Source organism: Tachysurus fulvidraco, chromosome 16 (genome assembly GCF_022655615.1).
Source record: "Tachysurus fulvidraco isolate hzauxx_2018 chromosome 16, HZAU_PFXX_2.0, whole genome shotgun sequence".
NCBI classification, from domain to species: Eukaryota; Metazoa; Chordata; class Actinopteri; order Siluriformes; family Bagridae; genus Tachysurus; species Tachysurus fulvidraco.
The window spans coordinates 4,830,879-4,849,970 of record NC_062533.1 but is presented as its reverse complement, the minus strand read 5'-3'; the positions used below and the strand labels follow the sequence as shown (position 1 = coordinate 4,849,970).

Below are 19,092 nucleotides of genomic sequence, written 5' to 3'. Positions count from 1 at the left end.
TTGGGCCATCACCCATGCTGCAGCTATACAGTACACACATTAGACAAATACAATTCACAAAATACACAGAATATTGAATACACACAATTACAACTCTGTACTTCCTCTATTTAACTTCACAGACACTGGGATAAAAGAGTTTTCAAATCTATTTAATCTGCAGCGAGGAACTCTGAACCTCCTGCCAGATGGCAAAAACTCATATTCTGTATTCAAAACATGGGAAAAAAATCACAGACAATCCTCTCAGCGTACATAGTTTGCAACGGAGTCAATTCTTTCACTCCTATAATTTTCCAAGCAGTATGTATCATTCGTATCAGCTTTGATCTCGATTGCATAGATAGATTCCCAAACCATATTGTGATACAGTATCTGATTAAACTCTCAATTACTGCCTGGAAAAAGTTTACCATAAATTTTTGATCAACCCCATGAACTCTCAGACGACGTAAAAAAAATGCAACCTTTGTTGTATCTTACTACAGAGATTATCCACATGTATATGCCATGTTAGCAAATCATCAAAAAATGCCCAAGATATTTACATGATGAGACCTGTGCAACATTTTGATTGTGGATGCTCAGTGGCCTGTGATCACCTACTCCTCTAGGATCAAACACCAGTTCCTTTTTCTTACCTACATTTTTACATGATTAATCATAATTTTCTCCAAACACTTCATCACTATCAAGGTCAATGCCACTGGACGATAATCATTATTCTCCTTACAACTAGACTTTTTAGGGCTATGGATAATAACAGAACTCTTCCAGATAAAGGGGACTGTGTGTGTCTACAGACTTCTGGTAGATGGGACACCAGGCTTCTGCTAGTTCTTTACTACATGATTGAAGTAGCCACCCAGAAATACAGTCTGCTGAGCAATAATTATTTTAGATAATTATTGGGGGCACAGTGGCTTAGTGGTTAGCACGGTTGCCTCACACCTCCAGGGTTGGGGTTCGATTCCCGGCTCCGCCTTGTGTGTGTGGAGTTTGCATGTTCTCCCCGTGCCTCGGGGGCTTCCTCCGGGTACTCTGGTTTCCTCCCCCAGTCCAAAGACATGCATGGTAGGTTGATTGGCATCTCTGGAAAATTATCTGTAGTGTGTGAGTGAATGAGAGTGTGGGTTGGCACTCCATCCAGGGTGTATCCTGCCTTGATGCCAGATGAGGCCTGAGATAGGCACAGGCTCCCAGTGACCCGAGATGTTTGGATAAGCGGTAGAAAATGAGTGAGTCCAGTTCTGATAAAGCTTCCAGCACATTTCCTGTTCCCATGTAAAATCTTTTTCTTCAAACCTACAGTAAAAAATGTTCAACTCATTTGCTTTTTCCATTCCCTGATGCTGGTAAATGGAAAAGACCTTTAAAGGACATTAAATATATTTCCCAGCAATTCCAGGGAATTCTGTATGTAGGTGTGGACTGTTTGGGCCCTGCTTTAGTTCCATCTTACAAAACCTACACAGGCAACCAACATGGTGAGCTTCAGGTCTCTTCTGCTTTTGCTGTCTTTTCTCCTCCACCTGAACTTGTGGATGCAAGTTCTCTCTGAAAGAACTCGGTTTCCATAAAGTCTTGGAATGCCATTCTGGGGTTTGTTAGTCCTTCACCACTGTAAGCTTTGAAGACCTTTGTAGAGCAGTAGAAATATCGGACAGGGCCTTGCTGATTAAAAAAAAAGTGGACAGAGGAGCCATCATTCTCATAGCGAGACTTTGGCTATCCACAGGCAAGGCACGTCTTTGTCTGCTTTCTCTGCTCTGGCTGTTGCTTCTGCTGCTGCTGTTGTTGTTGCCTCTCCATGATGCCCTCAACAATTTTCTCTAAGCTCTCAGGAGACAAGTGTGTGGTTTGAGCAGGTGGTTGTGGAGCTAGTGATAAGCACACAACACATTAACATATACAGCATATTTTTGAGATGTTTGACAAAATGAAAATGCATTTGGAACACAATCAATTCATTACATGCAGTCAGTACAGAAAGAAAAACTGTAGCTTGGAGGGGGAGATGTTCAGTATCGCACTCTCTAACTCGTCGTCATCATCCATCTCTGTTGGTAAAACACAACATTTTCAGTGTACTCTGATTTCTTAAATTATACCTCTGTATTAACTAAAGTGTAGTGTGCATGTAAAACAAGCTATGATGTTCTTCATACTAGTGGACACAACGGCAAACAATTCCTTCACAGAAGCAAAAAATAAACAACTGACCCGTTGGCTTAGATGCTGCAAACACGGGCAGACGGGCAGACTGCATCTGATTTGGCCGGTATTGCTGCAGTTTGTACATCCATATCCCCAGGACACAAGTTGCCCCCAATATAAAGGATGCATAACCATCTGACTGCTGTTCCAAATCTCCTGCCACTTACTCTTCACATGAGCACCGAAACCAACCAGCTGCTGGTGCACCTGGATTTTTGGACACACAACTGAAAAGAGACTGAATTTCATTAAAACTGCGGGCATAATTAGAAAATGATAACAGACTGCTCTTGCTGGGTCCTTCTGCCGTAAAGACCCCCCGTAAAGGCTTCTTCCTGCTGAAGGTCCTTTATTAGGTAGATGGTGTAACCCATGTCATTTTCAAGAAACCACCAGAAAGATTTCCCCTTGTACTTTCCAAACTGCAGGATGTATTCGCCAAGAACTTCTGTTTTGTCAGAGGCTTTGACTCCTCTTTGATGGACCACAGCAAGAGCGCTTTGCCTGACGAGCTCCTCCTTCTTTGGTGCCGACTTGTCCTGAAGAGCTGGGTTATCTTTGATCACCCTGGCCTCCTCAAACGGCTCCTGGAGGAGATATCAGAGTGGTCCCTTACGGAACACGACCTTAATGCAACCTGGGAAAAACACAGATTTTTTTGTGCATGGTGACCTGTAATACAGAAAGAATAGTAAACATTAGATGTTAGCATGTCTGTTTAAAACAAAACCTTACAATAATCTCTATAAAACATTATACACTGTTTGTTTATAATCCCTACCCATCCTGGCCCAAACTTAACAATCACATGATTTAATTATCAAGCAAAATTTAGCAGCTGTTCTCAGACAAGTCCTTCACACCTAGTGGTTTATCACCTAGGAGTGACTTTGACTGATGTATGGAAAAAGACAATGGGCCATAGGAGCCATCACAGGCAAAGAGTTTCACACGCTCATTAACATAGGGCCTTTTTACACCTGGTGACTTCATGTGTTGTCTCTGATCCGATAGCTATCCGATTTGTTAAAACTGTTCCATTTACAATAGGCCACATAAACGCGTCTCGGCGAATCGGATATCAATCCGATCTTTCTACTCCTGCCCAAAATGCTAATATATTTTGCCTCATTTCCGGGGTAATTGAAATGGACCACACTTTGGTGTATGCGGTTGCTACAAAAAACAGCATTTACTGCTTGTTGCATTTTCGCTGTTGGCAGCAGCGCATTTTAAGACCCAACAAGACATCTGGGTGTAAGATCGGAGCGCTGGTGGGAAAACATATTTGTTTCTGGAGCGATGCACGAATCGCGAGTCACCTGCGAGTGACGTACTTCCGTTTGGGAGGAGTATAGCGCTGACGTATGTGGCTTAAACAAACACATTCATTTACACCTGTCCAGTTTCATCTGAAATGCGTCCCAGACCACCTCCTGAAGGGGTTTGAGCGATCGGATTTATATCCGTCTCAAAACCGTTTCGGAGGGCATTTATACCTGGTCTTTTTTTTTTTTTTTTTTACCATCGGATAGCTATCGGATCACAGAAAACGCATGAAGTGACCAGGTGTAAAGACCCCCATAGAGAGTGTAACGAACACTAAAACCATTCAATGTGCTTGAAAGTTTTTAAAACAACTGTTCTGTAAGTCATTAAATACATAAAATCACAAAGAAAGTCACTGCTCATTATTACATCACGCTGTCATCGAACAAACACTCCAACAGGACACTTAAAGGACACGTCATTTAAAATTAGTGTAATACATGTAAACATATAGACACTACAAAAAAAACAGTAAAAAGAATGGACACGTTCATTCATCGTTTAGTAGGTAATTAACCTGGAAAACTGATTTCAGAATTAATATTGATTTATAATTAATATTGAATTAATATGAATACTGAATACTGTCAAACTCACGGCTCATGCGCGAATGGCTTAAACAGCGCCTCAAGCGTCAGCGGCCGAAAATTTACCGTAGTGCTTTAGCACTACCATTGAAAATGAATGGGAAACGGTTTAGGGAATTTTAGCTAACCAATTCACGCGGAAAACCGCTGGAGACCGGGGTTCGAGTCCCCGACGGGGAGAGTTGCTGTAAACTTTTATACACATTATACTCGTGAATATTCAACAAAAGGATGATAATCAAACTAAACTAATAAGCTAATAGTTTGTTAACATTTTTGTCCATTACACCCGTACAGTCCACCCTGAAATGATTGAAACTGAAAGACCAGTGCTATTGAACTTAGAAATGCAGTTGTTTTTATTACTTTTACTACCACTATGCATACTATAATTTCGCAATTTAAGCAGGCATTAATATATAAGTAAATAGCACCATCTACTGGGCATTTCTTTAGTGATCATCAACGGCAAATCCTCGTTAGTATAGTGGACAGTATCTCCGCCTGTCACGCGGAAGACCGGGGTTCGATTCCCCGACGGGGAGTTTTGTTGTAATTTTTTATACACATTCTACCCGTGAATATTCATCAAAAGGATGATAATCAAATTGAAATTTATAAGCTAATAGTTTGTTGACATTAGACCATTACTCCCGAACAGTCCACCCTGAAATTGAAACTGTAAGACCAGTGCTATTGAACTTAAAAATGCAGTTGTTTGTATTACTTTTACTACCACTATGCATACCACGATTTCGCAATTTAAGCAGGCGTTAATATGTAAGTAAATACCACCATCTACTGGACATAAACGGTAACTCCTCGTTAGTATAGTGGACAGTATCTCCACCGAAACAGGCTTCGGGTAAATACCAGTTAAGACCTTTGTATTCTTGCAAAACTGACTGATAATGTAGAGATAGAATATCCAGGACACAAATTAATAAAACTAAACTATGGTGAAAAAATAAGTCTCCCCGTCGGGGAATCGAACCCCGGTCTTCCGCGTGACAGGCGGAGATACTGTCCACTATACTAACGAGGAGTTGCCCTAAAACATCATTTGTTTTAAGTATAAGCATTAGCATAAGCATAGTTAATAATAATGACCTTTATGACCTGTAAGAGTATAACTGGTTTAACAAAAAACACGGTTAATAACAGCTTATAATGGCAGTTATTCACCTGTATGCACTTTATATTAAAGTACACACAGAGCAGTGACTGAGTCATTGTTTACTTGGTTCATTTTCAACCTTCAGTCCAGAAAACAAAGGTTAAGCTGCACAGACCGTCTTTCAGATCACTAACCATTTAATCCGCTTTAAAACGGTTTAATGGTTATGGTTTTCATAATTTTGTATACATTTATTTTCAATTAACTTTTAAATCTATAAAAAAAAATGTAACCGAGTCGAGTGTTAGCATGAACCGACTCTTGTGAGCTTTGTGATTCACGTGAGTCTCCTTGTTTTTTTTTTTTAACTGAACTTGGTGCCTTGTTTAAATTAACATTTCCACCTTAAATGACCAAAGATACGACACTCCTCTTAGTCTTATTTAATCAGTGGGGCGTATAAACTGCTTTGAATCAACAAGTGGTACATTTTTATCGTTAAATGGATCATGTGATTTTATAGGGAAAAAATAAATCATTAATTCTTTATTGTTTAGCTTTGTGTATGAGGTTTACAACATTTCAGGCCACCAAAAGCTCACCATAATCTGATACAAAAGGATAATTTGTCTCCAAAATGTCTAACGGACAACTTTATGGAGATTTCATTTTCCAACAGGACTTGGCACCTGCACACAGTGCCAAAGCTAACTACCATGGGATCCCTGTCCTTAATTGGCCAGCAAACTCAGCTGACCTTAACCTCCTAGAAACTCTATGAGGTATTGTGAAGAGGAAGCTGAAGGCCACAATAAGAGCAACCTGGGCTCTCATAACACCTGAGCAGTGCCACAGACTGATCGACTCCATGCCACGCCGCATTGCTGCAGTAATTCAGGCAAAAGGAGCCCCAAATAAGTATTGAGTTCTGAGCATGCTCATACTTTTCATGTTCATACTTTTCAGTTGGCACAGATTTTTTTTCTTAAGTAATATTCTAATTTTCTGAGATACTGAATTTGGGATTTTCCTTAGTTATAATCATCAAAATTAAAAGAAATAAACATTTGAAATATATCAGTTTGTGTGTAATGAATGAATATATATATATTTACATGACATACAGAAAAAAAATTCCTTTTATAGTGAAAGTGCATATGGAAATCCAAATCCACCTGCACCAAATGTGCCCTACCCTGATCTATCGCATGTGACTGAGTTGGATTTTGCTTTGCAAAAAAAATAAATTTTATATAGTGACGTTTCTGTCTTCATCAGAAAGCCAAACGAATACAAGGAATCAGGTTTTGTTTCTTGTTTGACTTGATTTTCGACACTTTAAGGCGTCACCTTCGTCTTCATTGTCTTGATAATCAGAGCAAAAAAGACTAACGAGCGCCCTCTACAGGCGGTGTGTGTGTGTTAGTGTGTGTGTGTGTGTGTTAGTGTGTGCGTGCGCGCGCGCGCGCGTGCGTCGCGGCGCAATAATTTAAGGTGGAACGGCGAATTCAACTTCAGGTTTGTCCGGTTTCGAGTCTTAACTTGTTCAGAGCTAGCCGAATTAACCTAGGTAGGTTTTCTATGTTTTGTTTATCATCATAATTGATTATTAAAGATACAAAATAAAATTGTACTGAAGGTATTTTGAGTCTTCACGCAGGTCCATGTTTGGTACATAGACGTTTCACTCTCTCACTGTTCCTTTATGAAGGTCATCCAGGAGTTTTTGTTCCACTTCAGGTGACCATCATGGCGGTTTTATCTAAAGACTATGGCTATGTGCTGCTGACTGGAGCAGCCTCCATTCTCCAGGTGCAATACCTGGCTTATGCTGTGATGAAGGCTCGCAAAAAATACAATGTACATGTGAGTGAATAAATCATGTTGTGTTCCCTCCCTCTGTTCTGTCTACAAATATCCTACTGGGATTTTTATCATTACACAGGAATATCCTAAACCCTTTCACACTACACAAAGGTTCTTCTCTCAAAATACTACATTGTGTCATACTTGACTTTTGCACAAGGCAGTGTCTGATTTCTCATTGCTAAGGGGTCTCACAAAGAGACACGCAAGCTCAGTAACTATTTATTACCTTACCTAATTTCTTTATTTAATCAGTGATGTAATCAGAGATTCACTACATAAGTAATCCAAACAAGCGTAGATTTTCCACAATCTCCACAATTTATTTTCAGCATTACCGCTCTCAAGTTCACTTGACGTTCATGTCTTGCCTGATATTTTTTTTACTTATACAATAACGTTTTATAGGGATTATCTGATTAGAAATAATATAAAATGGTTGTGATCGATGATGCGATTGTTATTACAAATAGACAGAAAATTCTGCTTCCTTTCCTTTCTCCAGTATCCCACGATGTACAGCGATGACCCAGAGAATGGAAATGTCTTCAACTGCATCCAGAGAGTTCACCAGAACACGTACGTGCCTCAACAACCAGTAATCAGTGTGCTTTGGTAAATTGGTAACCCACAACAGAATATTTAGATTTGTGTTTTCTCCCTTTGCAGTATTGAAAATCTGCCATCCTTCCTGTTCTTCTTGGCTGCTGGAGGGATATACCATCCAGTGAGTAGAGTCACCTGCAAAACTTACACTATGTACTTAGCTGTAACATGTATATGTACAATTCTATACTTTTTTTTGTATTTGTGTTAGCGCCTAGCCAGTGTTTTGGGAGTAATCTGGATTGCCGGCAGAGCGGTGTATGCGCATGGATACTCCACTGGACGTTAGTAGCTCATTTACTATTTTTTTGCCCCTCGTCATTGATGGGTATTGTCAAATGGAATAGATGCATAACCTTTGGACAAAATAAAGCTAAAATATCCAAGTTATTTAGCATGTTAAGTTTTGGAGTCATTCCCTTATTAAGTAATAGTATCCTAGATCTTACTGCTTCAGCCCCAGATAGGGACATAATCAGAAGCTGGATATATGTAGATTACCTGGTATTTCAATCCTGGCATGAAAATTATTGATGAGGTGATATGAGAGTTTCCAATCCAAAGTTTATTATCCTGGATCATCCTGGAATTCTTCTTATACCCCAGTTTGTTTTGCCAACAATCTTGCCAACAATCAAATTCCTATTAAAGATTTTTTTTTAATCGTTTTATATAGTTGTTTCACAATGTGGAATCCCCACAAAGCACGTTTGTTCTTTTTATGACTTTATGCTACAGCGTTTAAGCAGGTCCATTCGTGAATGAGCACATTTTGAAGCTGGAACCACTGTTTGTTCAACACACTATTGTAAAGACTTTCAGACAAACCAGAATTGAGCATTTAACAGCAATGTGGTTTAATTCTGTTTAAACAAAAGAAAGACACTAGAATGGAGCAGCAACTACAAAAAATACTTACACATTTGACTGCTCACACCAAACGGTGTTCAACTGTAATAAACTAAATTCTTGCTTCTTGTATTTTGAACAGAGCCGAAGAAAAGGAAGCGTGGAGCATTTGGGGTTGTAGGTCTGCTGGGGCTGTTCTTGTGTACTCTGGACTCGGCTAAAACCATGCTGGGTTGTCCCTGGAAATTTGAGTGGCCCAGAGGGATGTTTAAAACTCTTTAAACAAAAAACACACTAATATGCTGCATGTTTCTTTTTAATGATTTTGTTACATAAATAAAGTCATTATACATCAGAATTTTGTGCTTGATGTTCATTTATCCATTCTCAGCGCCAGCGTCTTACTGACAATCATCAAATCAACAGTAAATACGACATTACCGAATATAATCAGGCGTTAAAGTTTCATGTTTGAATCTTCATTCATGTTGACTCAATATCTTGTGCCTTTACTTTAGCTTAAATCAGATCATCAGTGTGTATTTTGGTTTTGAGACTACAGAGTTTTAGGATGCTGCCCATGTCATCCTTGCCTGCTGGTTGATATCTGTGTCTCAGTCTCTGCTTCAGGTAGAAAGCCCCACTGCTTCAGCAGCTCTCCCCTCTGGTCTGGAGGGGTAATGAAGTACTCTTGTTGCTGAGGGGAGTAACGCTCCTCAGTGGGTATGATGTCTCGGTACGTCCAGTCACGCCAGCACAGGTTAAACCTCTGTAAAAGCTCTATCCTGGCCTCCTGTGAGCTAACACAGTCAGGTGGAGCTACTTGCTGTAGTGCTTCACCCACTTCTACACCCTTCAGCACCAGCAAAGACCGAATAGCGAACCAGCCCCCCAGCCGTGGATGGATACACACACCAAACATTTTCTGAAGGGAGACATGAAGAGGGAAATGGACAAATTAGGATAATAAATGGCTGAAAAGCTGAAGTATACATAGACCAAAGAAAGACTAATAACTAATGTTTCTAGTCCCACCATGCACACTAATTTATAGTGTTGATGTATCCAGTTATTAAGGTTTTAAAATCTTGTGGTACAAAGAGAAGTAAAAAAAAACAATTAACCTTCCCAAACTTTTATCATAGATTCTGCTTAGTGGTATTTGAACAGAAATTTTGCCACATATACTGTTTAACCAGAATTATGTGGACACCTGAGTTTTTGATCATCCAATGCCCAATATCGAGTTGTTCCCACTCCAAGGTTATAATAATCGCCACTTTTCTAAGAAGTCTTTCCACTAGATGTTAAAGCATGACTGTGAGAATTTGAAATCATTCAGCTACAAAAGCATTAGACAGATCAGACAATGATGTAAGGTGAGGAGGTCTGGCGTGAAGTCTGTGTTCTAGTTCATCCCAAGGTTTTCAGTGCGTCAGAGTCAGTGCTCTGTACAGGATATGAGAGTTCTTCCAGTCCAACCTTAACCTCCTTCATGGAGCACAGTAGCATCATCATGCTGAAAAAGGGTTTGAAACTCTTGGACATGATGTCCACAAACAGCCATATAGTGTATAAAGTGGGACTGAATGCGGTTTTGTACCTTGTTCCCCCATGGTGGATCCTGAACATCTGATGACCGGTAGTATCGCGCTGCACCTGCTACATGAGCTGCAGTCTGAGCCAGAAACTTGGGCTTTCTGCTGGGCAGCATCTCATAGTCAAACATGATATCCACACTCTGGTCTGGAAGACACTGAGATCACAAGAAAAATATGTATAGGCATGGCTGCAAGCTAAAACACTGGTATTAAATGAGAAAGCTGATTTACCTCCGAGACACAGGATTTGATGTTCTGGGCTACACACTGATCGATTGGATCTCTGACACCTTTGCAGCAGCCCATCCTCAGGAAAGGCATGAACACTCTCTCAAACATGGATGGTGTGCTGAGGACCACAAGTGCCAGAGTATTCTCTGGATATGGAAGCTGATGGGCCTGAGACACGACTGCATTGTACCATCCTATCTGTGTTGAAACATGGACGAGAAACAAATTGATGTCATTCATTAAATAATTTTTTTTTTTAAAGAATAGGTGTTTGTTTTTGTTATGCAATTTGACTCACTCTCTTTATGCTCATATAGGTGACTTTAACTAAACATAATGTCTACACTCTTATACAGTAACTAAGAAAATGTATAATATAATGATATATAATAATAGAATCCATAACATTTATAGGATAATATTTTAAACACCATGTAAACAAGTTCCACTGGACACCAAATAAAGAGAAATGAACAACAATCTTTAAAAACCACCCGAATGTGAATTTAATATAACACTTATAATGATGACAAATGTACCTTCAAAGGATAAACTTCAAAGCCTAAGGAATTTAAAGAGTCCCGAAAAGGTCCAGGTACAGCAACATTTAGTACTGTATCGACGGCTGTCGCCATATTTGAAGGCGCTCGCCAGGAATTATGGGTAATTGAGTTCTTAAGCGATACTTTCAAGAAACGTTGTTTGTTGTTAAGAACTCGGTGATTGTGATGATCACTTATAAGAGAGATATTCATCGAGCGTCATCCTTTATTAATAGCACAAGAAAACAATCAGACAAAAGAGAGGACACTGATTTATGTTTATTTTTTACTTCATTCCCCAAAATTAAACGCAGTCTCTTCTCTAAATAAATAATAAACGTCTGTAAAGACACGCTTTTTAAAACTGCAAAAAGTTTTCGAGTTCAAGAGTCGTTTAACAGCTTAATTTATCTCCTGCATGCAATTCCAGATCAAATGAAAAGCTTTTCTACTGTTTAAAAACAATACGTTTTTTTAATACCAAAGCGGTAAATGTTTTGTCAAGGTTTTATTTATTAAAAGTAAATAACTAAATAAATATATAAAATAAATTCACCAGCAGTCTGTACAGCCCTTACCAACATGGCGGCGCTTTTGGTACGTCATTCTATTCACACGCCCTCTGACGCGATGACGTCATCAACGGAGGCTCCAGGTTTTAAAAAGTAGCAGCTAGCACTGTAAGGTAAGGAGATTTACAGTGTTGTTTTAAGGTCTAGTCTAATTGCTGTCTGATCGGTTTTTATCGGATGTAATTTAGTTATGTAAATATTCGCAAGGAAACAGAATTTCTTGGTTATGCTTTAGACTCTCATGCAGTTTAGCTGTCTAACGGTTTACAAGCCAGAGCTACACATAGTGTAAACATGTCAATAATGGATATTAAAAAAAGTTTACACACCTCAATTAAAAAGAAGGAGCTAAGATGTGAGAGGTTTTAGCACCCACAAAAATTCAAGTTGTAAAATTGCACAACTATGCAAACGCTTTCTAATTAATACTTTTTTTGTAAGAGCCATTTATTTGCCTTATTTACATGTTGCCTTTATTAACCTTTTGCTTTCTGGAGATGTGCGCCCTCTCCTGGACAGGTGATGGTGGTCTGCTGGGAGAACATGGTCTTTAGACCTTGTCTTCTGTTTTTCTGTTTGATTTAAGAGTTTGCGTTCTCCTTTTTTGTGCATAAGTATATAATAAAATGGAAATTCACCCCTGAAGTGCAGCCTTGTGAACAGCAAGGTGTTTTAAGAGAAAGGATTGCACTCTAAAACCTCAGCAGACTCAAGAACTGACAACGATAGCAATTTGACAAAGAAGTGAAACTATAACTTTGTTAAAGTACGTTTTGCTTGTAATACCGCACGCTTTGTTTTTGGTTGTTTCTGAAAACCTATGTTCTGTCTTGTTTTTTGATAATGCCCAAAAAAATCAACTTTGATTTCATCAGACAACAACACATTTAGCCACATGGTTTGAGGTGTTTAGTTCAACTTGAATGTTTTTTTTTTTTGTTTTTGTTTTTGCGAGTCACCCTTCCCCATAAGTCCAGACAACAGGACTTGACAGATATTCCTTAAGCTCCTTTAATGCTGCTGTAGGTCTCTTGGAATCCTCCCGGAGAATTTTCATCTTGTCCTTTCATCTGTTACGGAGAGACGTCTTATTCTTTGTGATGCTTTTTCCCTCTGTTTGTTGATGACCTTCACATTGTTCCATGGTATATTTAATATGCTGTAGATTCTTTTGTACCCTTTCCTGATTAATGCCTTTCCACAGTGAGTAGTGATCAACTGTATTTCATTATCCTAATTTTTCTAACCATGCTATGATTTATATTTCCATCAGATGCCATAGATGTAAGAAAACATGGCTGCTTAATGTAGATTAGTCTTCTGAAATTGTAAGTATTATTTAGAGATAATTTGATTCCAACTTTTTGTAAACTTTTCATGTTGCTTATGTGTATTACAGGCTACTAGGATGAACTGGGATAATCAATTGAGTCACATTATCTCAGCAGCCGATGGAAGTGTTGCAAAAATACGTGTAAGAATATTAATTTATTCTGTATAGTAGACTGACAATACACTGTGGGTTATGCTTCGTATTCATTAACTGGGTTTTTGTTGCAAATTGTCTGATTAGATGATTGCATACGGTTTACAGGTGTTCCTAATAAAGTGCTCAGTAAGTGTATATTGTGAAGCTTTGCCCACTAGGAGTCACCCTGCACCACAATTCAGCTTGATTTTCCAAGGTTATGATGACCGGAACATTTTATTTCACACAAATAAAACATGATCTCTTGTCTTCTAAGGAACGCCTTGCTATGCCCGGAAGGCTTTCCAGAGAAAGAGAAGGTAATTCAGTTTTAATAGATTTTAACGTTTATGGTTGATTTGTGAGTCAACCTTAATGTTCTCCTTTCCTCTCGTAGATGTGTATCCAGTGAGGGATCTGAGTCATGCTTCGGCTTTGGAGCTTCCTGTACATCTTAGTGGTGCTGTTCAATGGAATGACCTGGCAGCTGTACAGGCCCAGCTTCATAACCAGCGCCAGGTCAAAATCACAGAAACCATCTTTGTGTATGTGTGTGTGTGTGTGTGTGTGTGTGTGTGTGTGTGTGTGTGTGTGTGTTTTAGTGGTTTCATGACCATTCTTTCCTTACCATTTTTTTTAAGTCAGCTTCTATATAGTTAAAGCAAACTGCCACATTTTATTTTCCACCACCAGGCATACGCTGCAAAAAAAAAAAAAATTCATAATGCAGAGGATGTGTTGGGAAAAAAAATCTGTCTCATGCTACATTATCCCCCTATTTAAGTATGATTTGTAAAACGCACACAATTGGACTATGTGGCGGCTCAGCTCACACGGCTGATTCTGAAAGCGAGAGTGCACTGCACTGTGTGGAACCTTCTTACAGCTACATGGTGGTTGTAGGATACAGTGTCTACAGCAGGAGGTTTCTTTTTGTTCAACTCTGGCACCGGTAGCATTTAGAAACAAATCTGGAAAACCACTTTGATCTGACTTATGCCACCTGCATGAGCAGGACTGCAGAGTGACATGCAACCTACAGCTCTTTTTCAGGTTAACTAATTACATTTAAGTCAACTCTCAAGCTCCTTAGGCAGTGAATCAGTATCTGATGTACACAGGTTGAGGCTCTGGTAAGGACCCTGGCTCACTACACCACAGGACATCGATGACTCACTTTCTGGTCACAACTATGTATTTCGCACTAAAAAACATCACCACTGCCATTTATCAGCAGCAGGATTAATGCATTTTGAAAACTATTTTGATTTGACTTGTCTCTGCAACCCCTAGTCTGTGTGTGTGTGAGGGAAAAAGAGAGCATGATAGCTACAGTGCATAAGTTGAGTACTGACTATCCTAATAATGCCTGCTTCAAAATTTCTCAATTAACATTGTTGTTGTTAATATTTAGACAATTGAGTCCTTAACTCAGAACCTGAGGTCGGTGGAGAGAGAGAGAGATGCTCAACAAAGACAAATACAGACATTGCAAGGTGAATATTCAGTGTCTGTTTTAACCCTCAATCCTTAGTCAAATGACTCTGCTTTCTTTTGCTTTGAGGTTAGAAATCTTTTTCGGTTTTTCCTTATATCGATAAAAGGGATGTCTTTCGAGTTTCAATTAGATAGATAACACGAGTACAAAATAATATAACCTCGCAGTGCTAAAACGCACTTTCACTTTCAGAGGAGATGAGGAGGCTCCGGGAAAGACTGGAGGACCGGGAGAAGGAGAGAGAAAGGAAGCAGGATATCGAGGAAGACAAGGTCCCTGCAGTAGCGATAAGGCTAGAGCAGTGGAAAAGGGAAGTGGGACGCGAGTTGAGCGCCCTGAGAGGCCACATCGACAGGGTCACGTCTCTAGGCAACCGGGAGGAAAGGTCAGTCGCATTGAATAAAAGTGTGAGAAATTTTTTTTCCTTTTGCTTATAATGGAATATAATATTAGGCTATGGCCAGGGGTTGTGTGTAATGGCCTGTGTGTGTGTTTAGTTTCAGCTCTAAACTGTGCAGGGAGGAAGTGGAACAGCTCAGGAGAGAGGTGGACCTGCTGAAAATCAAGCTGAGTGAGTGCAGATCAGATGATGCGTTAAACCCGATTTCAATATTTTATTTATTGTACTTCATACAGGAGGGTTGGATCTGTTGTCCTTGTTCACAGATTATATTTCAACATGTGTTTTGTGACAGACATGGTACTTCCCTGTGTGTGTGTGTGTGTGTGTGTGTGTGTGTGTGTGTGTGTGTGTGTGTGGGTGGGTGTATGACTTAAGTGAGGTATGAGGAGGACATGTATCAGCAGCAGTCTGAAGCAAGAGAAACGATGAGGCAGTGCGAGCGCAGCTGCAAGGTATTGACTCTCCCACTCAATTTTCTACTAATTAAACCTAACTAAACACACTTTAATAAATAATGATTCAGATTTAGACGTCATTTGCCAATCAAAATAAATGTATTTTTTTAACTAAGCCTATGGTAGAATATCATGATTCAGTGCACCGTCAAGTACAGTGAATTCCATCAGTACATTTTAAAGATAGAATCCAGCCCAAACAATTTGCATATTAATCATTATATTTGACACATTCTCTTTAATGTTGTCCAGTTTTTTGTTTTTCTGTAATCGTTGTTTGCCAGAGTTTCCCTTTTCCAGTGTCTTCTTTCATTAGCGTATTTTTATTTTGGTTAACGTTACCTGCAATGCCATCCGACAACCTGCTTATAGTGGCTCTAGTGGGAATTAGAAACCTACCCGAAGAGAGTGATGAAGCAGTGCTTTATGACACACTGCTGTAAAGTTTCTAAGTTTTTAAAGGCTGAGTCTCTGCCATAATACAGCGGAACTGTGTCATATAGCTGCATTGAATTCTGGTTCTTTAAGTCAACATAAACACAGCATCAACTTACAATACCACCAAAATCCCTGAACTCTTTGAACCCACAAACTCTTTATATCTAAGTCTATACCTTCATAAACGACCAGCCAGTTTTCTGTAAAAACAAAACAAAACACAAAAAGCTTGATTTGATGCAATGTCACTGAATGACATTTTCAGATGTAGTGTATGTGCACTGGCCTTTACTCTGGTGATTAACCTTTGTTGCCCTCATGGAGATGAAACCTGAATCACAATTGGTTCTTTTTACAGACATTGGAAACCGTCTCTGATGCTTACCATACAAATGGCTTTGAGCTTTCCAGAATCATCTCACGGTACCAGCACACACAGCAAGATGTGAGAGATCTCAGGTAAGCATGTACCAGTGAGGAAATCCTACAGAGGTCTAGAGTTTCAGACCTTCATTCCTACTGTATTATTTCGGGCTGCAATTTCAGAATCGTCCTGACATTTTTAATATATAAAAACATTCTGTCGTGTAAATGTCAGAGTGGGTGAATAATATAATTCATTGTAATACTTCTTTTGTATTACTAGATTTATTTATTTTTCACTATTAATCTGGTATACGTGCTGTTTTAAATGGAATGGTCTATAAACACAGCCACACACACACACACTCATTCACAAGCTGAAGATTCAAATTGAGAAGCAACTGACAAGGATTTAATACTTTTATTATCCATTCACCAGCCACTTTATGAGAAACACCAATTCTAATCCTGTGGAGGACAACCTTTGTCTCAGAACAGCTGCAATTTGTTCGTGGAATGGATTCCCTAAGGTGTTGGAAACATTCTGGTCCATGTTGACATGATTGCATCACAGAGTTGCTGCAGACTCTTATTCTATAACATCCCTAAGCTGCTTTATTGCATTCTGTCATCATTGTCAGGTCACAAAACCCGTTTGCAGCATTTTAAAACATAGGAAATTGTGCGCGCTTGATCCATCTGTGTGGGTGTTTGCGTGTGTGTGTGTGGTAGATTTACAGTATCTGGATTGAAGGATGAAGTGAGAAGCCTAATTCTGAGAGACAGGTTCGACACACCTGCAGAAATGCTGCGGAAATCAAGTAATAAACACACACCTGGATACTTTTGTGTCTCCTCTCTGTCCATTTGCAGTCTTTATTTTTACTTTCTGTTTTTTTTCCCGAAGATGCTTTGGAGGCAGCAGTTGCTGTGGAGACGAGTCCTCGGAGACAGTTGCTGTCAGACTCCGATGATGAATTGAGCCCCACCCCCAGTCTCGGAGATGTAAGCTCGGATGACCTGGATGCATCCTGGCTCGGGGAATCAGGTTCAACACCACTACATACACACACACACACACACACACACACACTGCTCACAGGTATACACACATTTGATATTGTGGTGTCACAGGTGAGTTGATGCAATAATCTCAAATGATTGTGCTTTGTTTCTCACCTGTGAGGAAACACATACACACACTGAACTCCTAAACACTCAAATAACATTGAGGAAGCCAACAACCAAGAGCAAAGTAGCTATGGACAACATTTTTGTCCATGGTTTAAAGAAACAGATAACCGAGAGAAGAGAAAGGCGATCAGTTTTGTAGACAGTACAGACTTATTAATAAATGTACTCTATACACACAGCCACACACAATCATTCACAAGTACTATTCTAATTGAATTCTAACGTAAGTGCGATAAGTTTATTTCTTTAGATTCACACAACAGTCAGTACGCGCACACACCACATACTATGCTAGACCTCTGTTTTGTAACCCTCAGCCTGAGGGGGGTTTCTTGCAGGGACAATTTCCTGTTTGCTCATCTCCTCAGTTTCTCTATTTGTGATTGTGGGGGAAAGACTCACATAAAGATTATTCAAAAATGGGAGGTGTGTGTGTATTTATATATATGCTGTATACAGAAGTGATCTTTTTGACAGACATTCCATTAAATGTACCATAAGGAAGTAAATAAAAAAAATGTAGCTTTAAAAAAAAATCTGCTGTTATAAGAGAAATTAAACACTTTTATATGAATATTTTCTGTTTTCATGACACACCATGCTGTCATTATGTATTTTCCTTTAGCATCGTTCCTTTAGCATCACGCTTTTTGTTTCAATCTGCATTTAGCTCCAAAACTAAGAAGTCAAGGACGGGTGGCACGCTCAAGCCTGTCAGGGAGTGATATCAGCAACACCGCGAGTGGACATGGAAGGAACAATAGTGACAGAGATGGCATAGTGCGAGGAGATTCAGACAGTTCTCCAGATCTTAGTCTCTGTGACCTTTGACGTTAGAAACTGAAAGTAAACAATGATAGCTGGCGTGATTCTGACTTGCCATGTGGTCAGGGGAAACATTTGACACGTGAAGTAACACTAATCCTGAAACATCGACTCAATCTTTTTCACTAAAATACTTTGTTCTGAAGAAACGCACAGATTCACAGTTGTATTTTGCTTGAACGTGTAGCTCTGTGATGAAAGCTAACAATAGTATGTGATTAAATGGAATCTTTTATACTTTTTCTTGTATAAGTGGAAAAGGCACCAGTTCTAGAGGTCTTGTTTAGAAATGACTGTGTAGGGTTTCTAGGTTATATTAACAGTAAACTTGGATGTGTTACAAGAGTGGAATGTTTGGTGAAACATCACTTTGTCATGACTCACCACAACTAGACAACAGAGGTGTGTTTTTCTCTAGTGTTCATGTTGTACATTGCTATTTTACAGAGTTCATCATCTAGTATTTTTTTAGCAGACCCAATACCATTTTAAGCAGTACAAAGAGTTTAAAAAAAAAACACATGTAAAAATCAAACACTGGTAATTCTTTCCATTTTGAGAGTTCCGTGTTAATCATCCTGAAGCAATTTACATGTGTTTTACTTTAATAGTAGACTGTTTGCCATTCCATGTGTTATTTTATCAGCTTTGTTCAAGTGAATCTATTTTAAACTGTTTCTCAGACTGAAACACTGCTTCACGTGAGGTTAGACGATGTGCACAGTGCCAGCTGCCATGTGAGCAACCCACATATAATTTCGGTTATTTTCTTCCATCTGTTTTGTGTCCATTACTTTTCCCTTTTTCAGCCTCTAAACTACAGCATGGAGACAGAGAAAGGTTTTTTGGAAATGTAAAAAAAATAAAAGCCCTAATTGCCCCTTTTTAACCACTTATTAAACAGTTTCTTGCTTAATATGCATTGTGTTGA

General features: G+C 39.2%; 3 protein-coding genes, 1 long non-coding RNA gene and 2 other non-coding genes across 15 annotated transcripts; 3 read left to right on the top strand and 3 right to left on the bottom strand.

The window, feature by feature from the left end:
* Positions 1 to 1,095: 1,095 nt before the first annotated feature.
* Positions 1,096 to 4,199, bottom strand: LOC113648054. Of its 2 annotated transcripts, none has more exons than XR_003441814.2 (4): positions 4,144 to 4,199; positions 2,224 to 2,889; positions 1,975 to 2,060; positions 1,096 to 1,880 (listed from the first exon to the last, which is right to left on the bottom strand). It is a non-coding gene; the product is annotated as an uncharacterized LOC113648054 (long non-coding RNA). The 2 variants fall into 2 exon arrangements; XR_003441813.2 differs by lacking the exon at positions 4,144 to 4,199 and adding an exon at positions 3,414 to 3,502.
* A 407-nt stretch (positions 4,200 to 4,606) lies between these two features.
* trnad-guc lies at positions 4,607 to 4,678 on the top strand. The gene has a single exon. It is a non-coding gene; the product is annotated as a tRNA-Asp (tRNA).
* A 428-nt stretch (positions 4,679 to 5,106) lies between these two features.
* On the bottom strand, positions 5,107 to 5,178 carry trnad-guc. The gene has a single exon. It is a non-coding gene; the product is annotated as a tRNA-Asp (tRNA).
* Positions 5,179 to 6,621: 1,443 nt separating this feature from the next.
* Positions 6,622 to 8,929, top strand: mgst3a (microsomal glutathione S-transferase 3a). Of its 4 annotated transcripts, none has more exons than XM_027155140.2 (6): positions 6,622 to 6,768; positions 6,991 to 7,116; positions 7,622 to 7,695; positions 7,786 to 7,843; positions 7,934 to 8,006; positions 8,714 to 8,929. In XM_027155140.2, exons 2-6 carry the CDS (start codon positions 7,000 to 7,002, stop codon positions 8,851 to 8,853), a joined length of 462 nt encoding a protein of 153 aa, XP_027010941.1. In that variant the 5' UTR covers positions 6,622 to 6,768; positions 6,991 to 6,999; the 3' UTR covers positions 8,854 to 8,929. The 4 variants fall into 4 exon arrangements, with proteins under 4 accessions (XP_027010941.1, XP_027010940.1, XP_027010939.1 ...); XM_027155139.2 differs by having other exon boundaries at positions 6,663 to 6,820; positions 6,962 to 7,116; XM_027155138.2 differs by having other exon boundaries at positions 6,664 to 6,820.
* On the bottom strand, positions 8,872 to 11,636 carry mmachc (metabolism of cobalamin associated C). 2 transcript variants are annotated; one of them, XM_027155137.2, is made up of 4 exons: positions 11,524 to 11,636; positions 10,404 to 10,601; positions 10,175 to 10,327; positions 8,872 to 9,496 (listed from the first exon to the last, which is right to left on the bottom strand). In XM_027155137.2, exons 1-4 carry the CDS (start codon positions 11,527 to 11,529, stop codon positions 9,155 to 9,157), a joined length of 699 nt encoding a protein of 232 aa, XP_027010938.1. In that variant the 5' UTR covers positions 11,530 to 11,636; the 3' UTR covers positions 8,872 to 9,154. The 2 variants fall into 2 exon arrangements, with proteins under 2 accessions (XP_027010938.1, XP_047657666.1); XM_047801710.1 differs by lacking the exon at positions 11,524 to 11,636 and adding an exon at positions 10,943 to 11,168.
* On the top strand, positions 11,552 to 19,077 carry LOC113648085 (cingulin-like protein 1). 5 transcript variants are annotated; one of them, XM_027155131.2, is made up of 13 exons: positions 11,637 to 12,662; positions 12,791 to 12,801; positions 12,917 to 12,991; positions 13,263 to 13,305; positions 13,383 to 13,504; positions 14,400 to 14,481; positions 14,676 to 14,868; positions 14,981 to 15,054; positions 15,262 to 15,338; positions 16,138 to 16,238; positions 16,875 to 16,963; positions 17,050 to 17,190; positions 18,007 to 19,077. In XM_027155131.2, the coding sequence occupies exons 1-13, from the start codon at positions 12,641 to 12,643 to the stop codon at positions 18,165 to 18,167; spliced, it is 1,191 nt and encodes a 396-aa protein (XP_027010932.2). In that variant the 5' UTR covers positions 11,637 to 12,640; the 3' UTR covers positions 18,168 to 19,077. The 5 variants fall into 5 exon arrangements, with proteins under 5 accessions (XP_027010933.2, XP_027010932.2, XP_027010935.2 ...); XM_027155134.2 differs by having other exon boundaries at positions 12,791 to 12,845; XM_027155132.2 differs by lacking the exons at positions 11,637 to 12,662; positions 12,791 to 12,801 and adding an exon at positions 11,552 to 11,630.
* The last annotated feature ends 15 nt before the right edge of the window (positions 19,078 to 19,092 follow it).